This window comes from Jaculus jaculus, chromosome 2 (genome assembly GCF_020740685.1).
Source record: "Jaculus jaculus isolate mJacJac1 chromosome 2, mJacJac1.mat.Y.cur, whole genome shotgun sequence".
In the NCBI taxonomy this organism is placed as follows: Eukaryota; Metazoa; Chordata; class Mammalia; order Rodentia; family Dipodidae; genus Jaculus; species Jaculus jaculus.
In genome coordinates, this window is record NC_059103.1 from 3,396,360 (window position 1) to 3,414,479 (window position 18,120).

Consider the following 18,120-nt stretch of genomic DNA (forward strand, 5'->3'; position numbering starts at 1 on the left):
ACCCCGTCCTGTCTCCTCTCAGACTTCTATCCTACCCCGTCCTGTCTCCTCTCAGACTTCTATCCTACCCAGTCCTGTCTCCTCTCAGACTTCCACCCTACCCCGTCCTGTTTCCTCTCAGACTTCCACCCTACCCCGTCCTGATTCCTCTCAGACTTCTATCCTACCCTGTCCTGTTTCCTCTCAGACTTCCACCCTACCCCGTCCTGATTCCTCTCAGACTTCTATCCTACCCTGTCCTGTCTCCTCTCAGACTTCCACCCTACCCCGTCCTGTTTCCTCTCAGACTTCCACCCTACCCCGTCCTGATTCCTCTCAGACTTCTATCCTACCCTGTCCTGTTTCCTCTCAGACTTCCACCCTACCCCGTCCTGATTCCTCTCAGACTTCTATCCTACCCTGTCCTGTCTCCTCTCAGACTTCCACCCTACCCCGTCCTGTTTCCTCTCAGACTTCTATCCTACCCAGTCCTGTCTCCTCTCAGACTTCCACCCTACCCCGTCCTGTTTCCTCTCATACTTCCACCCTAATCTGTCCTGTTTCCTCTCAGACTTCCACCCTACCCTGTCCTTTTTCCTCTCTGGCTTCCATCCTGCCCTGTCTGTTCCCTCTGCTCAGAAGAAACTATCTTGAGGAGCTTATGGTATTTTTTTTTTTTTTGCCTTGTTTCTTTAATAAAAAAATAAGCCATCTCACACATACATTTTTTTAGTCAGTCTCTTGGGTGGACATATGGAAGACACTTTAGGTACCAAGCATTCCCATCAGAACAGGAATTCCTTGATATGATCCCAGCCCTGTTCTCACTGTGGAGGGAGAAAGCCTCCTGTCCTCTGCCTGCGATGGGAAATGCTTCTGAGAGCTCACCTGGATGTCACCTGCCCCTGCGCTGTCAAGATTCTGGCACTGTAGGTTGTAGCCTCCTTCCCAACTGGACAGGATGAGCTGCAAAAGAACGAGGAAGGGAAAAGTCAACACAAGAATTTGCACAAGCATGTTTTCATCATGTCCTCTTCCGGCCTCTACTCCGAGTCTGAGTAAAAACACCCCAGAATTTCAGCTGAGCCTTCACGAACATGTACTGTTATCAGAGATTTAGTTCCCGCTGCTGAACTGAGCCAATGCTTACTACATTTCTGACCTCTTAAACCCGTAAAAGTAATGGGATCTAGCTTAATAACAATATTATACATAAGGAATTGTTTATCTATTCAGCTGTTTCTATAAGCAAATCAGAGTTGATATAAACAAATGTATGGAAACCACTAAAATATTCCCAATTTATGTAAGTTTTATACTATTTTAGTCTCAGTAATTTTATGAAGTGTTTTGTAGGTATGAAAAATGTGTCAGAAAGTTTCTTAAGACATTTTCTTCAGTGTATTTTTGCTATTGGTAATAATAAAATAAGTTGTATGTAAAAAAAGAGAGAGAGAGAGAGAATGGGCTGGAGAGATTGCTTAGAGGTTAAGACGCTTGCCTGCAAAGCCTAAGGACCCAGGTTCAATTCCCCAGTATCCACATAAATCAGAGAAACAAGGTGGTGCATGTATCTGGAGTTTGTTTGCAGTGGCTAAAGGCCCTGGTACGCCCGTTCTCTCTCTCTGCCTCCCTCAAGTACATAAATAAAAATAAACAAAAGAAAAAAAAATTAATATTTTTATTTATTTGACAGAGAGAGGGAGAGAGACTGGGTGTGCCAGGGCTTCCAGCCACTGCAAATTAATTCTAGACATAGTGCCCCCTTGTGCATCTGGCTAATGTGGGTCTTGGGGAATCAAACCTGGGTCCTTTGGCTTTGCAGGCAAACACCTTAACAGCTAAGTCATCTTCCTGGGAGCTGGGATTAAAGGTATGAGCCACCACACCCAGCAAAAAAAACATGTTGTTATTTCTGAGGTAGAGAGAGAAAGAGAATGGACACACCAGGACCTCTTGGCACTGCCAAAAAACTCTAAAGGCATGAGCTACTTTGCACATCTGGCTTTAAGTGGATGCTAGGGAGTTGAATTGGGTCCATCAGCTTTGCAAGTAAGCACCTTTAACCACTGAGCCATATCCCCAGCCCAGCTGAGATTTTCTTTTATTTATTTATTAGTTATTCACTTATTTGAGAGAGAGGCAGATAGAGAATGGATACACAAGGGCACCCAGCCGCTGTGAATGCACTCTAGATGTGTGTACCACCTTGTGCATCTGGCAACCACCTTAACCACCAGGCCATCTCTTCAGCCCTGCCTTGATTATTTATAGATTTTTCTTCTTCTTTTACTGGGTAGGACGTTGCAAATGCTAGGCAGTACTCTGTTGAGGCCAGACCCCTGGAATCAGTGGAAATTGAGTTGAATTTTTGCTCTTCATATACTTAATTACTTTTGCATGTTTACATATTAGTTACATATGCATGCATGTGATGTGTATGAATGAAGACACACATGCCATACACACATGTGGAGGCCAGAGGATAGATTTGGCTATTGGTCCTTGCGTTCTATGTTGTGTGAGGCTTGGTCTCTCGCTAGTCACTATGTTTGCTAGGCTGGCTGCTGGTCTGTGAGCTTCTGGGAAGTTCTCCTGTCTCCTTCCTTCTGGTCGAGGCATGGTAGAATTACAAAAGCCTTCCACAGTTTTCAACACTTTACAGGGTTATGACTTCAGGTCCTCATGAGATGCACAGCAAGTGCTTTATCCACAGAGATTTATCATCCCCCCAGCCCTCATTAGCTCTGTTTGTTTGTTTGTTTTTAAGAGGTAGGGTCTCGCTCTAGCCCAGGCTGACTTGGAATTCACTATGTAGTGCGAACTCACAGCGATCCTCCGACCTCTGCCTGCCGATAGGGTTTCACTGACCATAGAGCTCATCCATTCAGCTAGTCTAGCTAGCCAGCTTGCCCCAGGGATCCTTTGACTACCTCCTCAGGGCTGGGGATTACAGGCATGCCTTGCTTTGGTTTGGGGGCTTTTTATTTATTTTTTACTTTTTTGGTTTTTCGAGGTAGGGTCTTGCTGTAGCTCAGGCTGACCTGGAACTCACTATGTAGTCTCAGGGTGGCCTTGAACTCACGGCAATCCTCCTACGTCTGCCTCCCAAGTGCTGGGATTAAAGGTATGAGCTACTATGCCCGGCTTTGTTTTGTTTTTAAAATACTTTTATTATTTATTTGCAAGCAGAGAAAGAGAATGATTGTACCAAGGCTTTCTGCCACTGAAACCCAGATGTCAGTGCCACTTTATGTAGCTGGCTTTAGGTGGGTACTGGGGAATTGAACCTGGGCCATTAGGTACCCCTTAACCATCTCTCAAGGCAAGGTCTATCCCAAGCTGACCTGGAACTCATTCTGTAGTCCCAGGCTAGCTTTGAACTTACGAGTCTTGTACCTCAGCACTGCAAGTGCTGGGATTAAGGCATGTGCCACCATGCCTGGCTACAGCCAGGGTCTTGATGTGAGCGCTGAGCATCCAAGCTCAGGTCCTCGTGCACGCGCAGCAGCGGCTTACTGAACTCTCCAGCTTTTGTTTTTGCTGGTTGGTTGTTGCCTTACTGGGAATTGAAGCTAGGTCTTCACACGTGCTGGGAAAGGGCTTTGTCGCCGCGCCATGCCTTCAGTCCTGTTTTTTGTTTGTTATTGGATCACTTGTCTCCTACTGATTTTAAAGCAAATGAGTCATTTGTGTAGGTTGCAAATGTTTTTTTATGAGCTGCCATTTGTATTTTGACCTTGTTTAGCGTTTTTTTTTTCCTGACATTCTGATATCTGCAATTTGTTTTTAATGATTTTCCTTTTTGATTACCTATATGTGTGGTAGCAAGTGCTAGTGTCATGGAGGCCCCTGAGTGCTTTTCCTCACCTTCAGCTCATTCGAGTCAGGGTCAGCCGTGGCCACTCTTGTGTGCGCTGGCCTAGCTGTCCCCCTTTTCGCTCTCGGTGCACTGGGACTACCGGCGCTGACAGCCCAGCATCCCGCTGGGCGTGGCCCGGGGCTCTGAACTCGGGCGCTTGAGCAGCTGACCGTGTCCCAGCCCCTACTTGTTCAACCTAGATGGGCATATGCAGAGTCCCTTCATCATATTTAATGACCCCTCAGGTAAACTGTGTTGGGTGATGCACACCAGAAAATCACAATTTGAGGCTGACCTGTTCTGTACTTGTGAAACCATGTCTTAAAAAAAATAGCCCAACCAAACAACAAAACCTGGAGGAAATATCCTGTGATTTTTTTTTTTTCATAAACGTGGAAAGTCATGGCAAGGCAAGAAAGGTGAGCAGACAAATTTGCCCCCCGCCCCCACCGCCCAGGAGTCTTCACGAAAGGCGCTGACACAGTGAAGATGACACTTCCCTCCGATGCCATCTATCCACTGCTGAACGGGAGTGATTCACACTTCCAGAACAGTCTCCTCCACACACCCATCAACCTTTTGTTCTGTGTGTGTGACAGAGAACACTGCAGGACACTGCCCAGGAAACTCGACTGTGTGGCATTCAGCATCTCGGGCTCTAATTTTTTTTTTTTTTTTTTTGCTTTGTTTCAGACAGAGACCGATACAGAGTATGGGTGCACCAGGGCCTACTACCACTGCAGACAAACTTCAGATGCATGCACTGCTTGGTGCATCTGGCTTTATGTGGGCACGTCAGACTTTGCACTGAGCCATCTCTACAGTGGCAAAAATTTTATTTTAGGGCTAGAGATACGACTTAACAGTTAAGGTGTGAAACTCAAGGACTCCTGTCTGATTCCCTAGGACCCATGTAAGCCAGATGCACAAGGTGGCGCATGTATCTGAAGTTCATTTGCATTGGCTAGAGAACAGTGGCTATATTCTCTCTCACTCACTTTCTCTGTCTCTCTCAAATAAATAAAGAAAATTTATTTTTAAAGTTTTATTTTTCATTTCTGGGATTGCACTTAGGGCTGTACACATACTAAACAAATACTCTACCACTGAGCTAAGTCCTCACCCAAACCCAGTGCTTTTTGTTTTTGTTTTTGTTTTTGTTTGGGTAGGGTCTCACTCTAGCCCATGCTGACCTGGAATTGTAGCCTCAGGGTAGCCTTGAACTCATGGCAATCCATCTGCCTCTGCCTCCTGAGTGCTAGGATTAGAGGTGCATACTGCCACGCCCGGCTTCAAGCTCAGTGCTTTTGTTGTAAGGCAAAATGTACAAGCCACATAATGCACACAGCCCATGTGAACAGTCTGTGAGTGCCCACTGATGCCTATATTGCTGTATGCTGAACCCCTGTCAAGGTTTCCCATGGCCCTAGAAAGCTCCACACACACCCTACCTTCCTTTCAGGCTTGTAGCTCTTGCCTCCAAGAGGCAGCCACAGGTTCTAGGTTTTTCCTGCCAACTTAGTTTGCCTGTCCCAGACTTGATGTAAGCACAGCCTCTACTCTAGTGAGAACATTTCTAACTTTGTGCAGGTCTGTTGTACCGTGTCTGACGCACACACAGTACGTGAACATGGCAGCTGACCATCTGGTTAAGGTCACTTGGGCTCTTCTCTTCCAGGTTAGTTGTTGTGATTGAGCTGCTGTGAATATTCTTGTTCAGGTCTTTGTTTTTCTTTCAGACAAGCTTTCACTAGGTAGCCCAGGCTGGGTTGGAATCTGTCATCCTTCTGCCCCTGCCTTCTGAGGGCTGGGATTCCCTGGTATGTACCACTGTATCTGCCCTGCTTTGTCTCTCTGGTTTTGGCTTACACACTTGGCTTTACCAGTCACGATGATGGTAAAGCTGGTTAACAGCCTCCACTTGCTTTCCTTCCGGCCCTGTCACAGTGCACCAGACTTCCAGTGTTTGTTGAGAAGGTGTCCTTGTCTCAAGTCTCCAAGGGTAGAATTCAGATTTCCACCATTAAAAATAGTGTTAGAGGCTAGAGAGATGGCTTAGCAGTTAAGGCACCTGCCTGCAAAGCCTAAGGACCCAGGTTCAGTTCCCCATAACCCACCTAAAGCCAGATGCACAAGGGTTGTTTTGCAGTGGCTGTAGGCCCAAGCGTGACCATTTTCTTTCTCAAGTAAATAAATAAAAGATTTAAAAAGAAATAGTGTTAGCCGAGTGTTGTGGCCCATACAGTTCCAGCACTCGGGAGGCCAAAGTAGGAGTGTTGCTGTGAGTTTGAGGCCACCCTGAGACTACATAGTCAGCCTGGGCTAGAGTGAGACCACCGTGGGAAAAAAATAGTGTTAGCTATAGATTTCTCAACCACATCCTTGACTCCTTCCTGAGCTGGGGAGATGGCTCAGCAGCTGCAGGCACTTGTAAAGCCAAATGCAAAGGGCGCCCCAGCCTGCCTGTGTTAATGGAGGCAGAGCCAGGACGATCGTGAAGCTCACTGGCTATCTCAGAAGGGTGGAAGGAGAGGCAACGCCCCGAGGCTGGCTGTCCTCTGACCCCCCACATGCGCTGTGGCACATGCACCCACATACATGCGCATTATGCGCGTGCGTACATAAAAATAGAAAGTAGAAAAATGTTAAACAGAAAGTTGCTTCTTCCTATTCCTGGGTCTCTGTGTGCCTTTTTTTTTTCTTTTTAATTTTGTTTATTTTTAGGAAGGGTCTCACTGTAGCCCGAGCTGGCCTGGAATTCACTATGTAGTCTCAGGGTGCCCTCAAACTCACAGTGATCCTCCTGCCTCTGCCTCCTGAGTGCTGGAACTAAAAGCACTCGAGCCACTGCAAACAAACTCCAGATGCATGCGCCACCTTGTGCATCTGGCTTATGTGGGTCCTGGAGAATCAAACCTGGATCCTTTGGCTTTGTAGGCAAATGCCTTGACCACTAAGCCATCTTTCCAGACCCCCTCCCCTTTTTTTTTGGTTTTGTGTTTCAAGGTAGGGTCTCACTCTAGCTCAGGCTGAACTGGAATTCACTATGGAGTCTCAGGGTGGCCTCGAATTCATGGCGATCCTCCTACCTCTGCCTCCCGTGTGCTGGGATTAAAGGTGTTTGCTACCACTCCTGGCCTTCAGCCCCCCCCTTTTTTTAACAAATAAGTTTATTGAGGTGACAGGAACATAGGTGACTGAAAGGCAGATGCATCACTGAAAAGTCCACCACACCATGAATGACAACTTACAAAAAGCTGCATCCCAGAGCTCTCGTCAGTAGTTGTTTCTGCTTTTGTTTAAGGGTGGGGAGTGGTTCCTGCATTTTTCTTTCCTTTTTTTTTTTTGGTTTTTTTTTTGTTTTTTTTTTTAATTTTTTTTTTATTTATTTATTTGAGAGCGACAGACACAGAGAGAAAGACAGATAGAGGGAGAGAGAGAATGGGCGCACCAGGGCTTCCAGCCTCTGCTGACGAACTCCAGATGTGTGCACCCCCTTGTGCATCTGGCTAACGTGGGACCTGGGGAACCGAGCCTCGAACCGGGGTCCTTAGGCTTCACAGGCAAGCGCTTAACCGCTAAGCCATCTCTCCAGCCCATCTTTCCTTTTTTAAAAATAACTTATTTATGTGAGACAGAGAGAGACAGGGCCCTCTCAGAAGAACTTTAGACACCTGGCTACATTATTAAGCTTTATATGGGTACTGTGGAATCAAACCAGTCTTTTGCAAGCAAGCTCCTTTAATAACTAAGCCATTTCCCAGCCCATTGTTCCTGGGGTTTTGTTGTTGTTGTTTGCTTGCTTTATTGATTGATTGATTTCTCTCTTTCTTAGTTTATGTTTTGATAACTTTATACGTTATATAATGTATTTCGGTCACATTTACCCTCTTACCTTCTGTTGTCCCCTTCCCACTGAAACCTCTCTTTCCAACTAGTCCTACTTCTTTTTGGGTTTTTTTTCTAGTATTCATTTATTTACTTACTTGTGATAGAAAGGAGTGAGAGCAAGCACGAATATGCCAGGGCCTGTTGCTGCTGCAGGCGAACTTGATGCATGCGCACTTTGTGCATCTGCCTTTATGAGGACACTGGTGAATCAGATCCAGGCCAACAGGCTTTGCAAGCAAGCATGCACCATTAACTGCTGAGCCGTCTTCCCAGTCCCCACCCCTGTGTCTATACTGGGTGTGTTGTGTGTGTGTGTGTGTGTGTGTGTGTGTGTGTGTGTGTGTCCGTCCCACTGAGTTTAATTCACAACAGCTTGGGTTTTCTACCTGGTGATGGTGGGCTGACTGGGAGCAGAGGTTCACTGCCACCACCCAGTGTCACCACAAGGACATCCTGCATGGCATAGCATCAGCCCAGGGAAAGATCCAAACTCACAATCAGAATATGGCTTTTGCCCGCCAGCTGTGGCTTGGGCCCTAACCTGGCCCTGACTTTGTTCTTTCACTTTATCTGGTAGCCTGGCTTTCCAAACTAACAAGCAGGCTTTCAAGCCACACCATCTACTTCAGCAGTCAAGCTTATTTAAAGGAACCCTTCGAGTAAGTCTGTCATTTGGCATCTCTGAATATTTATAGTGGCAGCACCGTGGTCGCTCCAGATGATCAGAACTTCATCCCCCACTGTCCCTACGCTTCGTGGGGGCATGTCAGCCCACATGCCCTGTGGTGCTCTGTCCTGTGCCAGCTAGGTGTGCATGCCCTTGTATCTGTGGACAGATTGTGCCTGTTGACTTGGAGATGTCTGAGCCTCATGTGCATTTTCCCTTCCTAATTTCAGCTGATACTGAAGATGTGTGCATTGTAGAAAGATTGTTCTCGAGCAGCTTAGTAGCAATCGTTAGCCTCAAAGCGCCCAGGAAGCTGAAGGTTTGCCACTTTAAAAAGGGAACCGAGATCTGCAACTACAGCTACTCCAACACAATACTGGCCGTGAAGCTCAACAGGCAGGTGAGCTGCTGTGCTGACTCGCACTGCAAGTGAACTCTGCCTGGGCTGGGGAAGTGGCTCAGTGGGTGCAGAGCTTGCCAGCAGACCAGAAGCCCGAGGTTGGGTCCCCAGCGCTGCACGCCATCAGCAGTGGGGAGGTAGAGGCAGGAGGATCAGGAACTTAGAATTAGGCTTCATAATGAGTTCGAGGCCAGCCTGAAATACATGAGAACCTGTCACACACACTAAAAAGTGTGCACTGCCTGTTGTCTACCAAGACTCAGAGGGTCAGGCTTTTGGCCGCCTGCCAGTCACCTCACATTGACTGCTGTTCAGACAAGTCCATGCATGACTGTCTTCGCCCTTCCCATTCATGTTCCAGGGAGCAAGTCTCACTGTGTGTCTGTCCACACATTCGTCCAGAAATAGCATGGGCTTTATAAAATTACTTTAAGACAAGACTGTTTCCCTTTTTTAAAGTGTTGGGGTTTCAGGGGAAGGGGTTGAGGTAGGGTCTCACTCTAGCCCAGGCCGACCTGGAATTCACTTTGTAGTCTCAGGGTGGCCTCGAACTGACAGTGATCTTCCTACCTCTGCCTCTGCTGGGATTAAAGGTGTGCGCCACCACCCCGGCTTCCTTTTTTAAATTGTTAACTAGTGTTTTCTCCAAAGCTAACAAGGCTGTCTCCTGGCCTTGATGTGCTCACAGGCAGCCATGGCCTGTGACCTTTTCTGTGGCAGCAGTGTGCTGGCCCTGCAGAGAACACTGCCTGGGCAGCAGCTGTGTATCCCTTAGAGTAGGGGGCCAGATTCTTGAGGGGAGCTTTATAAAGCAGTCAGCTGCAGGTGCACCTGGCTTACCTGACTAAACCTGGAAAATGGCCTGTCAGCCAACAGTGCAGGTTAACAGCTTGAACAGTGTTTAAGTTCAAGACATCCAGGTGCACGTTCATGTGCAACCACCGTGCAGAGCCTGTGTGTGAGAGTTTTCCCTGCTGGTTCATCTAGGATCTGCATGCCTGTCTTTAACACAAGCCAGCGCTGCAGCAAAAGCAGCAGTGTGCAGAGTAAGGCTGTGCTTTTCCCATACTCTGGGCTTGAATACTTGGCTCACTCAGGCCTCATTTACACTGAACTATGTCGCCTGCCCCTCCCTGTTTGTTTTTGCCAGAATAATAGATAGTAGGCTACTGTTACCTGATCCGACTCATAGTTTTTTGTCCATTTGTTTGTTTGCGTAAGTAGTCTTTCTTATTTATGAGAGAGTGTGTGTGTATGGTGGCACCAAGGGCCTCTTGTTGCTACAAGTGAACTCCAGACACTTACACCACCTTGTGAATTTGGCTTTAGGTGGGTGCTGGGGAAATTGAACCTGGGTCAACAGGCTTTACAAGCAAGCACCTTTAACCACTAAGCTATCTCTCCAGCCCCTGTTTTGTTTTGTTTTTGTTTTTTTTCAAGGTAGGGTCTCACTCTAGCCCAGGCTGACCTGGAATTCACTGTGTAGTCTCAGGGCGGCCTCGAACTCACGGTGATCCTCCTACCTCTGACTCCTGAGTGCAGAGATTAAAGGCGTGTGCCACCACATCTGGCTTTTTTTTTTTTAAGCAGTTTGTCTTACAGATCTTGTTATCCCCCTTTGCTCAGCTCTAGTTCACCAGTACAAGGTACTGAGTCAAGTCTCTTAGTTAGAATTCCTTGTTTCTCTTACACGTACAGTCATGGGAGCTGGTGCTGTGGCTTTAGATGGTACTTGATTGTCAGTGGGAAGCCAACTGAGCCTCACTTGTCAGCCTGTACTGTCCTCAGAGTAGAGGACATGTGAAGACGACCTGGGTTCTTACTGTCGTCTTTGTTCTCACTGTTCTAGAGGCTCATTGTGTGTCTAGAAGAGTCACTGTATATACACAACATCAGGGACATGAAGGTACTGCACACTATCCGGGAGACACCCCCAAACCCTGCAGGTAAGCCGCTGCAAAGAGAGGTGCTGGTTTTTTGTGTCTGTTCTTACTGAAGACAGCTGTAGGTTAGAGAGCCTCCTGTCTGTGCACAGATGAGGCGTGCAGAAACACCATGATTGTAGGCGGGGCTACCTTTCCGTGATGCTATGGCCATGTAATCACATTGGTTTTATTGGCTTTCTGGTTGTTTTTTGGTTTTTCAAGGTAGGGTCTCACTCTAGCCCCGGCTGACCTGGAATTCACTATGGAGTCTCAGGGTGGCCTTGAACTCACAGATACCTACCTACCTCTGCCTCCCGAGTACTGAGATTAAAGGCACATGCCACCACACCTGGTGGCTTTCTGCTGATGGTTTCAAACCAAAACCCTTTCATCTGTCTTTGATAGTGGCATCACCCAGGGTGTGGTACCTTGGGAGTATGAACTTAAAACAATTCAGTGAGAGATTATCAAAGTTACCTTTATTTATTTATTTTTTTTCGTTATTTGTTAAGTAAATGCTAAATTCTGTCTCACAACCTAGAGGGAAATCCTTTCAGACTTGATGTGCATTCTCTTGTTTGTGTTTGTCACAGGCTTGTGCGCACTGTCCATAAACAATGACAACTGCTATTTGGCATATCCAGGGAGTGCGACCATCGGAGAGGTGCAGGTCTTCGACACCATTAATTTGGTGAGGTGCCCTGTGTACTTGGGCAGCTTTTGGAAATGTTTGTTGTCTAGAAAGGACTGCAGCAATGTCCTTGGCCCTCTAGCTTCCCCGGCCCTACAGCATAGCCTTCCCCACCGTTCCCTTCTTGGTGGCAGAGCAGGTCCAGTTAAGCCTGCCTCCACGCCTGTCAGCGTGCCCAGTGCTGAACTCCAGTCCTGTGTGTCAGCAGGAATGTAGCAAACTGTGGATGACTTGCTCTGCTTTTTGTAAAGTCTGAGCAGTGTTTCTGTACCTTTATTGTTGCTGGGACAAAACAGCCAACTGCAACTCGTGGTACGAAAGGACATCCTTCAGCTTACATTTCACGAGGACTTTCCATTGTGGTGGGGAAAGCATGGGCAGGAGCACACAACAGAGTGTCACATCTCACCAGTGGGGAGCTGAGGACAGCAGGCAGGGCTGGCTCCAAACCCCCAAGGCCCGCTCCCCATGACACGCTTCTTCCAGCAAGGCTTCACCTCCCAGAGAGCCACACCTTTCCCAGACAGCACTGCCAGCTGGGGATTAGGTGCCCGAGCCTTGAGGCGAGGGGGGACGTTTCGCCTTCAAACCACCACAGCTTCCTTGGGCCTCTCCTCAGTCAGTCAAGTGGATCTGATACTTGTAATGACTGTAATGGTGTTTAATAGCAGCAGTTGCCATTTCTATGTGATGGCCAAGTGGTAACAAACAGGTTGATTCAGGCTCTTGCCTCGTGGAAGTCACATTTTACTGGTTTTCTTGTTTCAGAGAGCTGCAAACATGATCCCAGCTCATGACAGTCCTTTAGCAGCACTGGCTTTTGATGCAAGTGGAACCAAGCTTGCCACTGCTTCTGAAAAGGTATGTCTGTCATAACCTAGGGTCTCACTGTAGCCCAGGTTGACCTGAAATTCATTATGCAGTCTCAGGGTGGCCTCATACTCATGGTGATCTCCTATCTCTGCCTCCCAAGTGCTGGGATTAAAGGCGTGTACCACCACGCCTGGCTTCATGAAAATTTTTTTTTTTTTTTTTGAGGTAGGGTCTCACTGTAGCCCAGGCTGACCTGGAATTCACTATGTATTCTCAGAGTAACCTGAAACTCATGGCAATCCTCCAACCTCTGCCTCCAGAGTGCTGGGATTAAAGGCGTGTACTACCATGCCCGGCTTCATGTAAATCTCTTATATGGATTTCTGATGGTAAATACAAACAATTCCAGTAAGCATTTTTTGATTCTAAGGATGTAGTGTTTGGGATTTTTAGGGTGGAGTTGGTATTTTGTCTCTGAAGTTAGGGGATTTTTTTTTTTTTTTCTGCTGTAAGAGTTTGTGGGGTTTTTATTTTTATTTATTTATTTGAGAAGGAAAGAGGGACAAGGGGGGGAGAGAGAGAGAGAATGAGCGCACTAGGGCCTCCAGCTGCTGCAAACAAACTCCAGACACATGTGCCACCTTGTGAATCTGGCTTATGTGGGTCCTGGCGTATCAAACCTAGGTCTTTTGGCTTTGCAGGCAAGTGCCTTAACCACTAAGCCATCTTTCCAGCCCTGTTTTTTTTTTTTTTTTTTTTTTTTTTTGAGAGAAAGAAAATGGGTGCACCAGAGCATTCAGCTGTTGGAAACAAACTCCAGGCACATGCGCCAACTTGTGCACCTGGCTTATGGTGGGTCCTGGGGAATTGAGCCTGAGTCCTTTGGCTTTGCAGGCAAGCACCTTAACTAAGATCTCCTGTGTTGCCCAGGCTAACCTTGGACGTAGCCAGGCTCTTGGCAGGGCCACCATCCCCAGCTGTCTGTATTTCTAGTCAAGTGAAAATGCAACTTGATTAACATTCAGGCTTCCTTGAGACTTCTGCAGTGTGCATGACTGGGCTGGAGCCTTTCCTGGGATGTGGTTGCTTGCTGGGACCCAGCAGTAGGGTCCAGTTCATTTCTAGCACTATTTCACTGAATAGCTGCTGTTCCAAATACAGCACACTCAGGTGCTTTCTAAAACAACCTGGGCCAAACATGGTGATGTACATCCACAGTGCCAGCACTTGGGAGGCTAAGGTAAGGATCCATGGGTGTTCTAGGCCAGGCTTTGCTGCAGAGTGAGTTATAGGTAAGCCTGGGCTAAAGTGAGACCCTGCCCCCCAAAAAAGAAAAAATCAGGATATTAAGGCACTGGGAAGCTTGACTCCATGATTAAAGACACCTGCTTACAAATCTAGCTAGCCAAGGTTTGCTTCCCAAGCCACTCACATAAGTTAGACATAAGAGGTAGCCAAGCACCTTGTTTTCCTTTGAAGTACCTAGAAGCCCTAATGTGCGCGCACATACACACACGTGCAAATGAATAGGTTGATGAAAAATAGCGACTTACGGCCAGATGTGGTGGCATACACCTTTAATCCCAGCACATGGGAGGCAGAGGTAGAAGGATCCCTGTGGATTCAAGGCTACCATAAAACCACATAGTGAATTCCAGGTTAACCTGGGTTAGAGTGAGATGCTACCTTGGGGGGAAAAAAATAGCAATTTAAGAGAGCTGTTTCTTCAAGCTGATGACAAGTAGACATGCTGATTTAACACATCTGCCTGATTGTATATAGCACTGGTATGTTTCAGTCCACAAGCCTATTATTAAATAATAGAGCACAGTTGTTAAAACCATTTCTGCAGAACTGTGAAGATTTTAGGAATGATTTTGTCAATGCCGTTGTTTGTACCCACGCCAGTAGTCTGACTCGAGACCGCAAAGGCAACGCCTCCCTCATGTTCACAGGTGACGCTGCTATCAGTCTGTTTCTTACCCAGCCCGTCAGTTAGATAAGAGTCTTCTATCCTCAAAGGAGCTCAGTGCACGTCGTGAGCTAGAGCAGCAAGCACTGCACTCAAAACTCCTCAGGCAGTGGGGCATGATGGCACATGTCTTTAATCCCAGCACTCAGACTCAGGAAGTGGGGGTAGGAGGATCTCTGTGAGTTCAAGGTCAGCCTGGGAGACTAGAGTAAGACCCTACCTCAAGAGAGGGGAAAAAATGTCCTGGGGCTAGAGGAGAGTTTAGTGTTAGGTTTTTTATCTTTATTTATTTATTTATTTATTTGAGAGAATGGGCAGGCCAGAGCCTCCAGCTGCTGCAAACAAACTCCAGACACATGTGCCACCTTGCACATCAGGCTTAAGTGAGTCCTGGGGAATCAAAAATAGGTTCTTTGGCTTTTTCAGACAAGTGCCTTAACCACTAAGCCATCTCTCCAGCTCCGTTAGGTTTTATATTAACTCTTAGAAAACTCCCACAGCACTTGATGGACTATCAAGAGCAGTTAAAACAGAATTATTTCTCTGTGCCCTGAAGGACAAAGGCTTCACTTGCACTTAAACAGAATCCTCTGAGTTACTCCGTCATGGCCTTTCCAGCACCACTGTGTTGAGGGCATGGGACTCAGTCTTTGGAGGAGATGCTGTCTCTAGTCTGGAAATGACTCCTGGCTGATGTGACCCAGTACATACACCATGAACATTACATGTGGGGCTGGGGAGATGGCTCAACTTTCAAGGACACTTGCTTGCAAAGCCTGACAGCTCAGGTTCAGTTCCCCAGTACCTATCTGTGTAAAGCCAGGTCACAAAAAGTAACACATACATCTGGCATTCCTTTGTAGTGGCAAACAGCCCTGGTGCATGTGTGTGTGTGTGTTGCACGCACGCAAGTAAATGAAAATATGTTGGGTGGCATAGTCAGTAAAATGCTTGCCTTGCAAGCATGAAGGCCTCCTTTCAGCCCCCAGAACTCACATGAAAGTGCCAGTGGTGGTGCGCACTGTACCCAGCACCGGGGAGGCAGAGACAGAGGATCCCGGCCAGCCAGTCTAGGCCAGTTGGAGGCCCTGTCTCAAAATGGTGGGCAGGTGTACCTGAGGGGCAACATCAGAGGTTGTTCTCTAGCCTCCACATGTGTCCACATACATACACCCTCACATGTGAAACAAACATGCACTTGCAAAGCCTAATGACCCAAGTTCAATTGCCCAGTGCTGATGTAAGCCAGATGCAAAAGGTAGTGCATGCATCTGGAGTTCATTTGCAGTGGCTGTAGGCCCTGGAGTGCCCATGCTTTGTCTGACTCTGTCTCTCTGATAAATAAGTATTTTTAAAATTAATGTATGTCTTTAGGGCTAGGGATGTGGCTTAGCTGAGCTGATTGATAGGGCTTGCAGAAAGCCCTGGGTTCCATCCCCAGTACAAATAGACCAGGTCTGGTGCTGCATGGCTCCAATTCCAGTCCTTGAGAGGTGGAAGCAGGAGGATCAGAAGGTCAAGAAGTCAGCTGGGTGTGAGTTCGAAGACTCCCTGAGACTACATAGTGAATTCCAGGTCAGCCTGGGCTGGAGTGAAACCTTAACTAAAAAAAAAGAAAGAAATAGAAGTTCAAGAGATCATCATGTAAGGGTGGACTTTCCCCTTTATGTCATTAGTAAGATCATCTCCCACTAAGCCTCCATGATTACTGCATCAGTTTGCAGCGGAGAGGAAGGTGCTCGGCAGGACTGGAGCCGGGAAGTTCCTAGGTTTTCTTAGTGTTCACTCTCCAGAGGCTTTTTGTTTAAGCCTTGACTGTTATGCAGTACATCCGCTGGATATGTCTAAAATAGCTGTAAACTACAGTGGTCTGTGCTTAAGGAAGGGCTGTGGTATCAGGTAGTGTGATGAGGGGATATTGAGGCACGTTGGCAGTGTGGTGCAGAACCCCAGAGCCGGAGCTCAGAGGAGAATGGCCAGGAAGCAACCACTGGGAACAGAACACATTCTTCAGTTGTAGTGTGATGGGAAAGAAACAGGGCCTGTTTTTATTCAGCTAAAATTCTATTTCCTTCCCTCTTTTCTTTTTTTGCTATAGGGGACCGTGATTAGAGTATTTTCCATTCCAGAGGGACAGAAACTCTTTGAGTTCCGGAGAGGAGTAAAAAGGTAAAGTACCCACGTCTCCACACAAACCCGGGAGGTGATGTTTAGATTTTGGTTTCTGTACCTGTGGCCAAACACAGTGAAGTGCATGGTCCTCCATCCACTGCTGTCAGGCTGCACCTAAAGTCTCATCAGGGCAGGTATCTCTCTGAAGAGGCATTGATCCTGCCTGAAGCAGGGGACAGAAAAGGGCTGGACATTGGGAGGGTGACAAGACCAAACAGCCAGGTTGTGCCCAGCACTTCAAGATACAGGATAGCAGCCTCATCTACGCACAGTGCCTGCTGGGGGTCTCTGCACACCCTTGCCGTAAGCCCCAGGCTTGGCCAAACCACGCTGTGTGTGTGTGCCCGTCTGTTGTCCCTCACCTTCTCGATCTTGTACATGCTTCCATAAGTCTGGGGACAGTGGGAACACTGCCCTTAAGTAAAAGGGTAAAAGGGAAGCTTGTTTATTTAGTGGTTTTGAGAATTTTAGTGACGTGTGGGGCACACTGTAGAGACTCCAGCTGACGGCTTTGCTCCAAAACCTCACCAGGAATTCTCCAACCTGAGAGAATGGACTCCACCTCGCCCACCTAAAAATGGTCTCATTCCACCCTTACTCCTTTCATAATTGGAATCCTTTGGGGAGACAGACTGGTTCAGGCCATGTTAAAGAATGGCTCTTGCAGAGGTGGTAGGATGGTTGCAAGCTTGATGCCAGCCTGTTCTACACAGTGAGATGCTAGAGGCTGTCTCACAGAAGTAAGATGGTCACCTTGAACAGGTTTCTCTATCAACAGAGTTTCTACAGAGGTGGCTGAGAGAAATAAAAAGATATTAGTAGGTCCACGTGTGCTCACAACAGGAGAACAGGAGTGTTTTAGCTGTAGTTAGAAATCCCTGGGGATTTCCGCTTCCCTCCACCAGTGTATGTAGTGATGAAGCTTGGTCCCACTCAGGCCCGCTGCCCCTCAGATGTGTGAGCACCTACCCCCACCAGTGTCCATGATGGTGGAGCGGGGGTCCCACTCATGCCCACTGCCCTCAGGTGTGTGAGCATCTGCTCGCTGGCCTTCAGCATGGACGGCATGTTCCTCTCTGCATCCAGCAACACTGAGACCGTGCACATCTTCAAGCTTGAGGCTGTGAGGGAGAAGTGAGTGACAAAGACACATTTTCCTTTCTCTTCCTTCGTGGGGTGTGAAGATCAAACCTGGGCCTCATGCATGCACAGCTGTAGTCTCCCCTGAGCTAGGTGACCCACACTTCCTAAACAGTAAGTGTGAGATTGATAAATTTCCCCACTCATTGGCAAAGTGCAGCACAGAGCCGTCCCACTGAGGCAGTTTATAGGTAGTGTCTCCACACCCCGTATAGTGAGGCCTGGAATGATACGGTGTCTCCAGCCTGCCCATAGGCAGGCAAGGAGGTGGGCGGCCTCTGTCTTCAGTCCCCAGCTGCTGCGGTGAGTGCGTGGTAGAGAGACTTCTTCACCCTCCCGTCCCCAGTTCAAGGAGGAGCACCTACAACACAGGGTCGGTACTCCTGATGCACTCTTGCAAGCATGCGCAAGGTGAGCAGCCGTGGGCCAGGGGAGAATGAGTTGAGGTGAATACTCGAGGCGGTAGGAGACTTCTGCTACAGAGCAGGGTGTGGCCCCTAACCACATGGCCTCTTGGCTCCCAGGCTTAGCAGTGCCCACCTGACCCTTCACAGAGGCTGCTCTTCAGACCTCCTTTTTGGTGAGGTGTGGGAAGTTGCTGGGCTGGG

General features: G+C 47.7%; 1 protein-coding gene across 3 annotated transcripts in view; it reads left to right on the forward strand.

Moving 5' to 3' along the window:
* Nucleotides 1-18,120, forward strand: part of Wipi2 (WD repeat domain, phosphoinositide interacting 2) — a 41,451-nt gene that overhangs the window by 19,348 nt on the left and 3,983 nt on the right. Inside the window, exons 1-7 of one of the 3 annotated variants that reach the window (XM_045143646.1) lie at nt 5,432-5,519; nt 8,630-8,799; nt 10,649-10,745; nt 11,318-11,415; nt 12,184-12,276; nt 16,299-16,369; nt 17,399-17,506. In XM_045143646.1, coding sequence (XP_044999581.1) covers nt 10,700-10,745; nt 11,318-11,415; nt 12,184-12,276; nt 16,299-16,369; nt 17,399-17,506 — 416 coding nt within the window. In that variant the 5' untranslated portion in view covers nt 5,432-5,519; nt 8,630-8,799; nt 10,649-10,699. Of the gene's footprint in view, nt 1-5,431; nt 5,520-8,629; nt 8,800-10,648; nt 10,746-11,317; nt 11,416-12,183; nt 12,277-16,298; nt 16,370-17,398; nt 17,507-18,120 lie in introns of those variants that run through there. The other 2 variants (XM_045143644.1, XM_045143645.1) reach the window with 2 other exon arrangements.